At 41.3% G+C, this 15801-nt stretch overlaps 1 protein-coding gene across 1 annotated transcript; it reads left to right on the plus strand.

Annotated features, from left to right (window-relative positions):
* The first annotated feature begins 11540 nt into the window (after positions 1-11540).
* LOC5564317 (26S proteasome non-ATPase regulatory subunit 4) lies at positions 11541-13750 on the plus strand. Its single transcript, XM_001648603.2, has 2 exons — positions 11541-12001; positions 12822-13750. Exons 1-2 carry the CDS (start codon positions 11698-11700, stop codon positions 13658-13660), a joined length of 1143 nt encoding a protein of 380 aa, XP_001648653.1. The 5' UTR covers positions 11541-11697; the 3' UTR covers positions 13661-13750.
* The last annotated feature ends 2051 nt before the right edge of the window (positions 13751-15801 follow it).

A 15801-nucleotide genomic window follows, 5' to 3' on the forward strand; every position in this document is an offset into this window, starting at 1 on the left:
ATAGTGAAATGCATATGTGAAAGTGTGTTGCGAAATATTATTACGAACCATTCAACGAAATGTAAAGTTACATTTCAACTATTTCTTCTTAGTTTCCATTCTCATACCGTTCAACAATGTCTGTACAATATGATTTATTATGACAATTTGATATACATTGGACATACAATTTTTTATAGTTGAAACCTAAAACTCTTTTATTGTTCAACGTAAAAGCAACTGTTCGTGATACATTCACCACTTCGGTTAGAAGAAGTTTACTGTTTGAAATGTTTGACAAATTGTGTTTTTCTATGCGGGACGTTCTCACAAATCCTGATTCTGTCGCGATTTACCGTGCCGAGTGATCCTCTTTTTCGAAAACTAAACGTATGTAGCGAAGTGAACGATTACGCAGTAGCAGCCCTCATAATTTTTACGTACAATAATCTGGGCTGAGCAATCTCCATCGATAACAACAACAAGCAAAACAAACGCCATCCTGCACATTATCCTATATTTTCACGACGTACCTACCTACTTAACGCATCTTTCTGCCATCTGGTTTTGAAGCAGTGTAACTTGCGTGGCACGGTTAGGGTTGACCAAACCGAAAATGATAACTTATTGCGACACGTGCAAGGCTGAAATTGTTCCCGAAGATATAGTCGTTTCATGTGAAGGGCTATGCGAAGATCAGCGATGTTACCACGCCAAATGTGTAGGATTGTCGTACGACGAAGGGTGTGCATGTTTACATCGCAATATTTTTTGGATGTGCGACTCCTGCAGGGATTCTATCGAAAAAGCACGTTTCAAAAACGCTTACCAGGAAAAAAAGGACAATGAATTTGCAACGAAATCTGATGTAGACTACTTGAGGACAGAAGTGAGCCGTATAAGCGAAGTCATGTCTCGAATGGTGACCAGTAACGCCACAGTGACAAGTCAGCCATCTTCGACATCGATGAAAGAAGTTCTCCATTATCTTCTACAAAAGTTGAAGCAAATAATCTAGTGGCAGCGTCCGATGAAACATGTCTTCAGTTGTACGTTTCCAACATCGCACCAGACGTAACAACGGATGAAGTGAAGCAATTGGTCTGCGAATCGATAGGAGCAACAGATGTATTGCATGTAAAATGCTTGGTACCCTCGTGGAGGAACGTTCTCACTCTGAACTACATCTCGTTCAAAGTTACCGTCAGTGCTAAATTCAGAGATGCTGCTTTAAGGACTTCAAATTGGCCTAGTGGAGTTCGATGTCGTGTATTCAGAGACTTCTCCGATTCAGTTTGGCGGCCATCTACACGTACAGCTCAATTTTCCATATGACCTGTTTCTGTAAAATCTTCTCGATTCCGGCTGCATTATTCATTCAGTGATTGTTAATATCCGTATGTAAATGTTTTCTTTATAATGTCTAGTAATTTTTGTGTGATGTTGCATTGTATTTAAATGTCACAGCCAGTAGTCTGTGCGACCCAGTCGGTCGAAGATGAATTGAATAAATAAATACATTAAGTAAGTAGTACGGTTAAATCTTTGGTTTTTTTAAAATCTCAAAAGTAATTATTTAGGCACAGGAAATCTCACCGAGAAATCTTTGCGACATACACCTTCTAAATCTAATCGGTTAACCAAAAATGTAAGTCGAATTCGAGTCCCTAAAATGGATTGTAACCACTGTTGCAAATAAATATTTCTTTTCAGCTTAAAGTTAACGTACAACAAATTCTGCGTCTGCTATAAGGAGTTGGTAGTCCGAAGTTAACCCAACAGAAGGGTTTAGAGATATTAAGTTATTCTCTGAATTATTTTTAGCTGTTTTTAATGGAAAATGATTAAAAATATTGGAAAAATTAAAAAAGCCTTAAATGAAAAAAGTTCAATTTTGTGCAGCTAAATTCTTCACGATCCTTTAGTTCACATCTCAAAGTACACTTAGAAATAAATTTTAGCCTGGGACAACTTGGGACAAAAAAGTATGGGATGTGTAAAGCTTCGATATAAAATCAAATATATTTTTTTCAGTTCACTCCCCACATTTTTCCGACTTAAAGTACGAATTTTTATTTCATATCATTTTTCTAAGATAGCTTATTGAATATGCTTTCGGACAGTGTATATAGATCTGTATAAAATATTATGATTATGCAGTATATTGTATTCAATATGTACCTTGTATTTTCACTGAAATATTTATTTTTCTTAAAAACTCTAACTTTCCCGGATAAAAACGTATCATTCAGTGAATGGAATAAACCATTAATGTACAATATAAAGTATTGGATACAATACAGCGTATTGTAATTGAATGTCGAAGCAATATTATTCATGTTTGGATATACAATTCAAAAACAATATAATTTATTGTAACAGAACATTGTATTGTTTTTAATTGTTTTTATACCTTACAATTTTGATCAAATTACTATTTTCGCGTAAAACAACAGTTGCTTTTTTCTATGTAGCTTTGCTGAAAGAAATAAACAAAACAAGTTCAAAACACAAGTTTATCCGGGAAGAAATGTTGGGTGGAAAATATTCAAAAAGTAAAAATAAGTAGTTTTTTAGAAGTCACTTGACATTAGCTGTAACGACGAATGCAACCATGATATAGTTTGTTGAATTGTTTTTGTATTGTACAACAATACACGAATTGCTTATCAAGACTGTACAGTTCTGCACTGCTGTCCCCTACGATCCTGGTTGACCGTGGCGAGCACACATGCACTGAGCAAACAGCACCTAGGAAATACTGACCAAAACAAAACGCAACTATTGTTGACCATCGCCTTGATCATCGTCTGGATTGCTACAGTACTTATCACGATCAACCGAGAGATGAGAGAACGACGGAGAATCAAACTGTTCGAATCCCGATTGACCACCGATTGTTGAACTCCAGGTAGCAGTTTGTGGTTATCGAGAGTCTCTACACGACTTCTCTGGATGACCGCAGGTTAACCGATGACCGATGATAGTTTTTTTAGTTCAATTCGAATAGCCGGCGCGAAAGGTCATCATTGGCCCAGTTACCCATTTTAATCTGTGTAGATGTAGTTGTTAACGTTAAATAAATGTAGTTAGAGTAGATTGTGTTTAACTAGAAATAAATGTAGTTTTTGTGAATTCCATCCGCGTGTTGTGTCCGATTCTGTGTGGAAAGCAACCCCAAGGCCTATTACGGTCCCATCCAAGCAGCAATCATCATTCGTGCGAAGAAGGAGGCTTTAGACGAAGTGAATTGGATCCCAAGCTTCACTCCATCCCCAATTGCTGTACAAACCAACCCCCCCCGTGTTGGAGTCGGAAGGCAAACTCCGCTGTAATCGAAGGAAGGTAGGATTCGACTAACCAACATTTGGTCCTTCGAACCGGATGCCGAATCCGGGGACCGGTTGAATTGAAGCTCGCCATTGTTGATCGGTCAACTAACGCGCGGATATCGCCATCGTACTCATCGGGAATCGCCATCATAAGGAAAATCACAATCGACTAATCGCCATCAAACCCAAGACGAAAATCGCCATTCACCAAGGATAAAAGGATAGCAGCTGCATTGTGTACATTCGTTGCGCCAAAACCACCATCATTTTGTGTTTGGGCTGATGGAAGCCTGAATCCTGTTTTGAAGTTGGACTAGGAGTTGGATTTGGACATCTTGCGCTGGAATACCGAACAGGCCGGAGTATCAGTTTGCCCAGGTAAATACTCATTAGTTCGGTATATGTCTTGCCGAAGCATATTTGCATGTTACTAATGCCAACATTTCGATGCATGCTGTTGGATTCATTGCATGAGAGGACTCGACAACCATTGTGAGTTAGTTCAGCGTTCAACCGTGGATGACTGTGGATGTTTAGACTGGTTCAGCTTGTGCGATTATTGGACAACCGGTGGACCAACGGGTACCGATCTCGTCACCCAGATCTAGTGGAAGCCTTTAGTGGACGGTTGCTGTGCAGGATCAAGGAAGAGGGAACGCCATCTTACTCCCTTCTAGGTGAGTGAACATTTAGTATGTGTACTGCCGAAGCAAGGCGTACGGATAATACACGTTTTGATTGGAGTTTTTGTGAATCCTCTTCATTTACTGCCACGCAAGCCCTGATATTGAACTGCTCGTTAGAGCAAGTCTGCTGAAAACAAACCAAATTGCATTCTCGACTGTTGGATCTACTTTGCGGAGTTGTTAGTCCTCCAGGTTAGTTTACGGTATATGTCCTACCGAAGCTTGTACCATAGATACTACATGCCTACTATTCCTCTTCATCCAACACAAACTACTGGAACTGCGCATTGATCGCTATGAGCTTACGTAATTGTTTATCGATCGCTGAATTTAATCGTTTTTTTTGGATCGGAACTTCGGATTTGAATTGGTTCCTCTGTTGGTACCTCCAGGTAGGTTGCCACAGTATATGCCTGGCCGAAGCCAAGGTTCTCCTGGATATTACACCCCATCTTCTCCTCTTCTTTCAACCCCAACGTGAATTGAGCCCATGCCGTAACGAGATTGAAGTGACGGCCCTGTATTCTCGAATCGTTTTGAGTATTTGGATCATTAGAACAGTTACCTGTTCTCTCAGGTCAGTGAATTTGGACAGTATATGTCCGCCGAAGCAAGTTTTACGCGGCATACTACACCATCTCTTCTTCTACCATCCGATTGACGTCACACCATGCCACCTATCACCAGGAAAGGATCCACCCTGAGGCAGTTGAGGACTCAACTGGAAGAAGTTACGGCTTCCTTTGACGATATCAAGATTTTTATTCAGAGGTTCGATGAGCATATCACAGCTTCTCAAGTTGAAGTTCGTTTAGAGAAAATCGACGATTTGTGGGAGAAATTCAGTGAGACATTAGTTGAACTGAAATCTCATGACGATTTTGAAGATGAGGAGAAGTACTACGATAAACTACGAATGAATATCAGCGAACAATATTACGATGGGAAGTCCTTTCTTAAGGACAAGGCCAAATCACTCCATGAGCCAACGGATTTGGAGCAATCAGTCCGTGAACCTTCAATGTTGGGCGTTCTCGACCATGTTCGGTTACCGCAAATCAAACTGCAAACGTTTTGTGGTGAAATTGATGACTGGTTGAGCTTCCGGGACTTGTTCACCTCTTTGATTCATTGGAGAACCGACTTGCCAGAGGTGGAGAAGTTCCATTATCTAAAGGGATGTCTTCAAGGCGAGCCGAAAGGTCTGATCGACTCGTTGAAGATCACGAAGGCAAATTACCAAATCGCTTGGGACACTCTGTGCAAGCGGTATAACAACAATAAATTGCTGAAGAAGAAGCAGGTTCAGTCCTTGTTCCAGCTTCCGATCCTAACCAAGGAATCCGTGGCCGAATTACGAACTTTAGTGGAAGGTTTCGATCGAATCGTCCAAACGCTCGATCAAATCGTGGAACCAGCGGATTATAAAAACCTTTTGCTGGTAAATCTCCTTACAATGCGACTAGATCCATACACCCGTCGTGCTTGGGAAGAATGTGCAGCTTCCAAGGACCAGGATACTCTGGAGGATATTACCGAATTCCTTCGAAGGCGAATTCAAGTTCTGGAATCCCTTCCGCCAAGGCCGGCGGACCCAAGGTTTCACCAACAACCACCCTCGTCAAAACCCAAACCACCAGCAGTGAAAGCCAGCTATAATTCGGTCCAATCAATCCCAGGAAGATGTGTGGCTTGCAAGGATAGCCACCTTCTATACCAATGTTCCGCATTCCAACAATTACCCGTGGCGGACAGAGATTCACTGCTGAAATCAAATGGACTTTGCCGAAATTGCTTTCGTTTTGGACATCAGGCAAGAGATTGTCAATCCAAGTTCTCTTGTCGGATTTGCAGAAAGCGTCACCACACTCTGTTATGCTTCAGAGCGGAGAAGGACAATCCTACAACGGTAGTATCGGTTGCTGGGGGCAACCACCCTTCAACCTCCCAAGATTCCCATAGTTCTATGGGTCCCAATTCTACCCAAGTGGCCAATATGGCGGCCACGAACGTTTCAGTATGCAATGTTGCTCAAGGGGTTTCATCAACGGTTTTGCTAGCAACAGCGGTAGTCGTTGTCGAGGATGACATCGGCGTCAGGTTCAATGCTCGAGCCCTATTGGACTCCGGGTCGGAGAGCAACTTTGTGTCGGAACGATTAACCCAACGGATGAAGGTCTCCAGGAATAAGGTAGACGTTTCGGTTCTCGGCATAGGGCAGGGAACCACCAAGGTGAAGCATTCGGTGCAAATGGTTCTACGGTCACGAGTTTCGGATTTCTCGCGAGAAATGGCGTTTCTGGTATTACCCAAGGTAACTACCAATCTACCCACAACCTCAATCAATACGGAAGGGTGGAAAATACCAGACGGAATCCAATTGGCGGACCCAGCCTTTTTCCAATCCAAGGAAGTCGACATTGTTCTTGGTATCGAAGCGTTTTTTGAGTTTTTCGAGACAGGAAGAAGAATTCCAATCGGAAATCACCTACCAACCCTCACGGAATCGGTATTCGGTTGGGTAGTCTGCGGTGGCTGCTCAACTTCGAAAGTATCCCAACAAATCAACTGCAATTTCTCAGCAACCACGGAGCTGGAAAGGTTGATAGAACGCTTCTGGTCATGCGAACAGGTGGAGTTCGCTAATTTCTACTCCCCTGAGGAGAAAATGTGTGAAGAAATGTACCAACGAGAAGTTCAACGTGGTTCAGACGGTCGATACACTGTTTCTTTACCTAAAAATGAGAGTACTCTTCGCAATCTGGGTGAATCGTGGAACATTGCCTACCGGCGTCTTCTTGGAACGGAACGGAGATTGGCAAAGGACGAGCAATTGCGGAAACAATACGTTACATTTATGGAGGAATACCTAAACCTAGGACATATGCGGAAGGTGGAACACATTGAAGATGACTCCGTAAAACGGTGTTATCTACCCCATCACCCGGTGCTGAAGGAAGCCAGCACCACCACTAAGGTTAGAGTTGTCTTCGACGCTTCATGCAAAACGTCTTCTGGAGTGTCCGTGAATGATGCGCTTTTGGTGGGACCAGTTGTGCAAGAAGATTTAAGGTCAATCATCCTACGAAGTCGGACGAAACAGATTCTTGTGGTATCCGACGTTGAGAAAATGTTCCGACAAATACTGATTACGCCAGAGGACCGACCTTTACAGTCAATACTCTATCGATTTTCTCCTAACGAGGATGTTGCGGTGTATGAGTTAAATACCATTACATATGGGACGAAACCAGCACCTTTCTTAGCTACCAGGACCCTTCAGCAGTTGGCAACTGATGAAGAATTGAAATTTCCGCTCGCAGCAAGAGCAATCCGTGAAGATGTATACATGGATGACGTCATCACCGGTACGGACGATGTTGGTATTGCCATCCGCATGAGAAACCAGCTATCAGATATAATGGAGTGCGGCGGTTTCAAGCTCAGAAAGTGGTCCTGCAATATTCCAGCAGTATTGGATGGTTTGCCGGCAGAGAACCTGGCCATACCGGATGGTAATGGAGTCAACTTGGATCCCGATCAAGCAGTAAAAACCCTAGGACTAACCTGGATGCCCTTGACTGACACCCTACGATTCCAGTTTGAAATTCCTCCACCCACACTGGACATTCCATTCACGAAACGCCGTATCTTATCAATAATAGCTACCCTGTTCGATCCCCTTGGTCTTATTGGAGCTACTACAGTATCTGCTAAGATATTCATGCAACAACTCTGGACGTTGCAAGATGCGAACGGTGATCGGTTGGACTGGGATCTCCCGGTACCTCCAACGGTGGGTGAGGATTGGCGGAAATTTCACGAAGCACTTCCACTTCTAAATCAAGTCCGTGTGAACCGTTGTGTCATCATTCCCAATTCCACTTCTATAGAGCTACACTGCTTTTCGGACGCGTCAGAGAAGGCTTATGGTGCATGCGTATACGTCAGAAGTCAAGACATGAAGGGAATTGTTCAGGTGCATCTGTTATCATCCCGATCGAAGGTAGCCCCACTCAGAACTCAGTCGATCCCACGGCTTGAACTATGCGGTGCTCTTCTTGCGTCACAACTTTATGAAAAGGTTAAGGCTTCTACAAGATTATCCGTTCCAACTTACTTTTGGACAGATTCAACGTGTGTCTTACGTTGGATTGCAGCTTCGCCCGCAACATGGACTACATTTGTAGCCAACAGAGTAGCGAAGATTCAAACCATAACCGATGAACATAATTGGAGACATGTCGCTGGAGTAGACAATCCTGCGGATCTGATATCCCGTGGAATATCACCTGAGGACATCATCAATAGTAAACTGTGGTGGGAAGGTCCGAATTGGCTGAAGGCAGAGAAAAATACGTGGCCTGGTGTAGCAATACAAGATAACGAACCAGGAGAAGAAGAGAGACGTCGCACAGCAGTTGCGTGCACGATGTCACCCGTTGCCGAATTCAACGACTACTATCTCAATAAATTTGGATCATTTGCTGATCTCATTCGGCGTACTGCTTATTGGCTAAGACTCATGAAGCTCTTGCAAACTCCAAGAGAGAAGAGATCAGGAAACGGTTTCTTAACGACGGCCGAGTTGAGTGAAGCCAAGCATGCTATTATTCGAAACGTTCAGCGAGAAGTATTTGCCGAAGAATGGGAGGCCTTAAGGAATAAGGATAACGTATCTAAGAGGTCAGCACTGAGATGGTTTAACCCATACATCGATAAGAGTGGATTGATTAGAATTGGAGGAAGATTGAAGCATTCGAGGGAACCGGAAGGCGCAAAACATCCAATAGTATTGCCAGCACGACATCAGCTAACTCGATTGATTGTTAGGCATTTTCATGAAAGGCTTTTGCATGCTGGTCCACAGTTTCTTCTAGGAGTAGTTCGACTGCAATACTGGCCATTGGAAGGACGGAAGGTCGCCAGAGAGATAGTACATCGATGTTTGAAATGCTACCGAATTAAACCGTCTACGGTAGAACAATTCATGGGAGAACTACCGTCCCCACGTGTTACTGCTTCCAGACCATTCACCAAAACAGGAGTAGATTATTTCGGACCTGTCTACATTCGACCAGCCCCACGGCGTTCTGCAGTAAAGGCTTACGTTTCAGTGTTCATTTGCTTGTGTACAAAGGCGGTACACTTGGAGCTCGTCTCCGATTTATCAACGGAACGATTCTTGCAAGCCTTGCGTCGATTTATAGCACGCCGTGGAAGGCCTTCCGACATTTACTCAGATAACGGTACCAACTTTGTCGGTGCCAACAACAAACTTTTAGAACTCTTCCGTTTACTAAGGGACCCCGTACACCGTGAACGAATTACAACTGAACTTGCCGACAATGGAATCCAGTGGCACTTCAATCCCCCAAGTGCACCACATTTTGGGGGACTCTGGGAGGCAGCTGTTCGGTCGGCCAAAACGCATCTGCTAAAGGTGATCGGAGAAAGTATCATTTCGTCAGAAGACTTTTCTACATTACTAGCACAAGTCGAATCCTGCCTCAACTCTCGTCCTTTAGTTCCAATGTCGGACGATCCTGATGATCTGGAACCATTAACACCAGCCCATTTCTTAGTGGGTTCCTCACTGCAAGCCCTTCCAGACACTGAACTACTCAATATTCCATCGAACTGATTAAATCAATATCAACAGATTCAACAAAAATTGCAGCACTTTTGGACTCGTTGGCGACGAGAGTATTTGAACCAATTGCAAGCTAGAACCAAACGATGGAAACCAGCTATCCCTGTTGAAATTGGTAAACTTGTCATCGTCAAGGATGAAAACGTACCTCCGATTCGTTGGAAAATGGGAAGAATTATAGCCGTGCATCCTGGTAAAGATGATGTCATTAGAGTTGTTACTGTGAAAACTGCAACCGGTGAAGTTAAGCGTCCAGTGGAAAAGATTTGCATTCTACCGATCCCGATAAATTGCGAGGAAGATAAAGCATCATAAATTAGCCCTACTTCCCTTCCCACACTCCCATCCTGTCGAAGAGGATTCTCTTATTTCTTTTCAGAAATTCAACTAATTTCTGGGTGGGTGAGGATGTACAGTTCTGCACTGCTGTCCCCTACGATCCTGGTTGACCGTGGCGAGCACACATGCACTGAGCAAACAGCACCTAGGAAATACTGACCAAAACAAAACGCAACTATTGTTGACCATCGCCATGATCATCGTCTGGATTGCTACAGTACTTATCACGATCAACCGAGAGATGAGAGAACGACGGAGAATCAAACTGTTCGAATCCCGATTGACCACCGATTGTTGAACTCCAGGTAGCAGTTTGTGGTTATCGAGAGTCTCTACACGACTTCTCTGGATGACCGCAGGTTAACCGATGACCGATGATAGTTTTTTTAGTTCAATTCGAATAGCCGGCGCGAAAGGTCATCATTGGCCCAGTTACCCATTTTAATCTGTGTAGATGTAGTTGTTAACGTTAAATAAATGTAGTTAGAGTAGATTGTGTTTAACTAGAAATAAATGTAGTTTTTGTGAATTCCATCCGCGTGTTGTGTCCGATTCTGTGTGGAAAGCAACCCCAAGGCCTATTACGGTCCCATCCAAGCAGCAATCATCATTCGTGCGAAGAAGGAGGCTTTAGACGAAGTGAATTGGATCCCAAGCTTCACTCCATCCCCAATTGCTGTACAAACCAACCCCCCCCGTGTTGGAGTCGGAAGGCAAACTCCGCTGTAATCGAAGGAAGGTAGGATTCGACTAACCAACAAAGACAATACATGAACAATATATCGTATTGTATTTTCAAAATGTTTGTATGAGAAAATATCTATATTTGTATTGTTACGATACTTAACCACCCATACATTATATTGCATAAATCTCATATACCGTACAGTGAACTGTTCAAAACAATATATTGTACTGTAATAGTATTGTCATTTTACAATATACTGTATTGTATTTCCAATATATTGAATGGTACTGTTTCAATATGTTATATTGTTTTTGTATTGTATTTTTTATCCGGGTTGACATACTGTATCAATCAAAGTATAAAATATTTTGCCCTGATATTCAAGGAATATCTTAATAAAAGTGTTTACTATGGAATGTTGTGCAAGAAAAACCTATCAGAACAAGTCATTTTTTTGATTATTGGCCACATGATCGACCATAGTGCATTTTAAGACCCTTTTAATAGGCTTACGGCAATGCATCTGCTTGATATAAACAATGATGTAATGCTCCATGGTTGATATATGATTGTCTATGGCCTGGCAGAAAGGGCAAATTTTTACAATTTTTATGCCGTGAGTGAAATTTACAAAAAAGGGTAAAAATACCTATTCATTGACAGAATCCGCTCTTACCCGTTAAGAAGTAAACCGTGTTTACTTTATTATACATTAATTACTACTCTATGAGCTCATTAAATTTGGAGAGACACTTCTAGCGGAAATGGGTGAATTTTTACCCATTAAAGGGTATTCGCAGACTACCGTGTAGTTTCATGCGTTTCTGAAGGGCATCACGGAGAGAGAACAATGAAAGGAAGTGAAACACGTAAACACGACTCGTCCAGGACGGAGCGTTGTCATCTGTCATTACAAAGCATTTTGCGAGTGGAACAAAATCTACAAAATCAGCTTAATTTACGGAAAAACTCCCGTCTAACGTTGTTTTCTACTGCTCGTTTATTTCTAAGCTCGTGAAAATGGTCCTAGAAAGTACAATGATGTGCTTTGATAACAGCGATTATCAACGGAATGGCGATTATTTCCCAACCCGTCTGAACGCACAAAAGGATGGCGTAAATTTGGTTTGTTTGTCGAAGGTTCGTTCGAATCCGGAAAACAACGTCGGATTGATGACGCTTTCGAATACGACCGAAGTGCTGGCCACGTTGACCAGCGATGTTGGCCGGATCCTGTCCAAGCTGCACCTGGTCAATCCGGCTGGGAATATCAATCTACTGACCGGATTGAGGATTGCACATCTGGTATTGAAGCATCGTCAAGGTAAGTCAGGGAAGATAGCACACTGGGCAAAACACATCCCTAATCAGGCTTATTTAGAAACCGCTGAATTAGAATCTTGAACTCTGATGGAAAAGTGCTGAATAAATTGACTGGTGCAGGTTTCATCCTGTGTAGACCTCAGGAAGTGATCATTTGTACCTTATTTAGCTGTTTAATGCACAATATCATTGAGATTTTTTTTTTGTTAGAACTAAGTGTAACATCATTTAAAATTCCTGATAACAGTCAAAACTCCATGAGTCGATCATCGATTCAAAGAAATATCGAGGAAATATGCTTTGGAAAGCTGTTTATGTTCCCTCATAATAAACATATTTTTTTGTTTTTGGAATGGTTCCTTGAGTCATTCATTCATTGGTCGGTTTAAAGAGGCTTTATCGACTTCATCCGCAAAATCGGTCATTCGCCTCTCAATTTCCTTGAGTCTATATCGAATCATGATTCGATATAGACTCACTAATTCGCTGCATATCTTTTTTGGATCAGCTGTTGCACAATGCAAACTATGTTACATTTAACAGAATTTTAGACGAAGTTACACCCAGTTTCGACAAAAACAGCAATTTTGTATGACAAACTAAACAGCTGAACAATGCACACAGTTAAGTAGAAATGTGAAAAGTCACTTTCTGAGATTGGCACAAGATGAATCCTGTAGGAATATATTTATGACATTTTTTAAATATTTTTCCATCAGAAATGCATCATTTAGAGATTCTAATTCAGCTATTTCTAAATAAGTCCGAGTACGGGATTGATTATAAAACAATGATTCTACAAATAGTTTAACCTTTCGTAGGTAAGAACCACAAAATGCGGATTGTTGTCTTCGTTGGATCACCGGTCAATCACGATGAAGCCGATTTGGTGAAACTTGCCAAAAAGCTGAAGAAAGAGAAGGTCAACGTGGACATCGTGAGCTTCGGAGATCACCAAAAGAACAATGATATTTTCAATTCTTTCATCAACGTTCTGAATGGAAAGGATGGCACCGGATCGCACCTGGTGTGTGTTCCGCGAGGCTCTGCCCTGTCGGAGGCACTTATTTCATCTCCCATTATCCAAGGTGAAGATGGTACAGGAGGAGCTGGTCTCGGTGGTGCCGGTTTCGAGTTTGGTGTCGATCCTAATGAAGATCCCGAGCTGGCTCTTGCTTTGCGAGTGTCCATGGAAGAGCAGCGCCAACGTCAGGAAGAAGAGCAACGACGTGCTCAAGGTAGTTCCGAAGGGGGCGCTCAGGAAGGAACATCCTCCTCCGGAGGAACTGCATCGGCTAGCCAACCGAATTCGGAGGAAGCTTTGCTGGAGAGGGCACTAGCTCTGTCAACTGACGACGCAATGCCCGATTTTGCAAACATGACCGAAGAGGAACAGATTGCTTTTGCCATGCAGATGTCGATGCAGGATGCTCAGCAAGAGGCTCCCATTTCTCAACCAGCTAAGCGTCAAAAGAAAGATGAAACACCGATGGAAGTCGACGAGGACATTAACGAAGTGATCACCGATCCGGAATTCCTGCAGAGTGTGCTTGAGAACTTGCCAGGCGTTGATCCGCATTCGGAAGCCATTCGTGACGCTGTTGGATCATTGAATAAGGACAAGAAGCAATCCGATAAGGAAGGCGAGGATAAGAAATAAATCTCTCGCTATAATTCTAAATCATTTATATATTTGCTTAAGCCTCAATTGATAACATTTTCAACTGAATAAATACATGATGTATCGATAGCTGTTGCCTTCTTTATTTAATGGAAAGAATTTGCTATTTCTTCACTTTCAAACTTTTTAATTTTAATAAAAGTAGGCATTTTTATTAAAATTAACCAATTTGTGCGAATTGCGAAGGTCCCAGACCATTGATTTAATTTAACGTTCAAGGATCATCATCGTCATCATCGAAACTTCAAAAGCAGTTTTTCTATTCAAAACAAAAAAGTGTTTCGGAAGAATAGCATACAGTGAACACATTTTACCAACCGTGGAGGTACTAAGCACGATTGAACTTCATTCAACCGCATAAATTCAAGAATTGCAATTAATGAACATGTTAATGTTGTCACGGGAAGTAACGACCATTGACTTAATGAGAAGCATGATTTCATCGCAGTAATCCACGGCATATCAGTGAGAAATAATACCTCCACTATTGGTACACTGTTCCTTTAGTTGCGGTATATTTTTAATTTGTGTTCCTATAGTTGCGGTATCCGTGGTTTTCTTATGGGATCCTCCACTATAGGAACACTTTACCGCAACTATTGGTACAAGGAAGACAAGTTCTACCAATTTTAGTGATATTTCATCAATTTTAAAGCAATTTCAACTATTTCGTGTATCAACAATCCAATACGTCGATTAGCAGTGTCGGTTCTCTAGCTAATGCAATAAAATCAGTGAAAATGGCACTACCGCAACTATAGGAACACCCACAACTAATGGATCAGTTACCCTATTGCTATTCAATTATAGAAAATAAATGCATAACTTCGTGAAAATTTCAAAAACTATACTTCAATTATCAATTTCAAAATCGCCTGACGGTCCAATATTTTACAATGTATAGGGGGAGATCCCCCAGTACCGGACACTTAAACCACTAAATTCATAATTCGAAAAATATTGATTTTATAGGCTCGTGTTACCCATTTATTATAAATATTATCATTTTTATAGTGTACAAAAATAAATTTGAAAATATAAATTTTGACACTTCATTTTGATGATGAACTTTAGTACCAAATTAATCGATCTTGAAAGGTGGCACCCAATACCGGACACGATCTGGACATGCCTCGAATTCTGTAAATTTGAACATCATTGAATGTGTACACTATAGGAATAGTTGATAATTACCAATTCAATGCATTTGCAACATTTACAAAAATAATTTGAGTTATTCTTAGTTTGCAAGATGACTATCAAAAACCTCTTTCATATATGATGAAAAATAGCACATTTTACTATGTTATTATGAATGTTCATTCTTTTTAATTTTATTGCATGTTTGATACCATTATCGACGGAACCCATGAAAAATGAAAGTATTTTGAGACACTGATGCAATAATTACAAAGATATCATATAACAAATCCAGCTGTCTGAAACTGAGAGACAGGAGGTGCCTGACCCAAGAATGTGGTATAATCTTGTTATGTGATTCTAGTCGGGTTACTAGTCCAATTGAAAATCAAGTTATTATTCTCAACCAAGAGAACATTTTCGAAAATTCCTGGGAGACTGATTTGGGAGAAGTGAGAACTATTATTAAAACATTCAAAAATATGAAAGCTCCTGGCGATGATGGAATTTTCTACATCCTCATCAAGAAACTTCCAGAAAGTAGCTTATCATTTTTAGTTGATATATTTAACAAATGTTTTCAATTAGCATATTTTCCTGAAATGGAAAAATGCTAAAGTTGTTCCAATTTTAAAACCAGACAAAAATCCTGCAGAAGCTTCTAGCTATCGTCCAATCAGTTTGCTTTCCTCCATCAGTAAACTTTTTGAAAAGGTCATTTTGAACAGAATGATGTTGATGTGGGCCAACGAAAATTCAATTTTTGCCAATGAACAGTTCGTCTTCCGCCATAGACATTCGACCACTCATCAACTTTTACGTGTATCAAATTTGATCCGTTCCAACAAATCTGAAGGCTATTCTACTGGTCTTGCTCTTCTAGACATAGAAAAAGCATTCGACAGTGTTTGGCATGAAGGTTTGATCGTAAAATTAAAAAACTTTAATTTTCCAACATACATTGTGTTGGGGCGAATGGA

This window comes from Aedes aegypti, chromosome 2 (genome assembly GCF_002204515.2).
Source record: "Aedes aegypti strain LVP_AGWG chromosome 2, AaegL5.0 Primary Assembly, whole genome shotgun sequence".
NCBI classification, from domain to species: domain Eukaryota; kingdom Metazoa; phylum Arthropoda; class Insecta; order Diptera; family Culicidae; genus Aedes; species Aedes aegypti.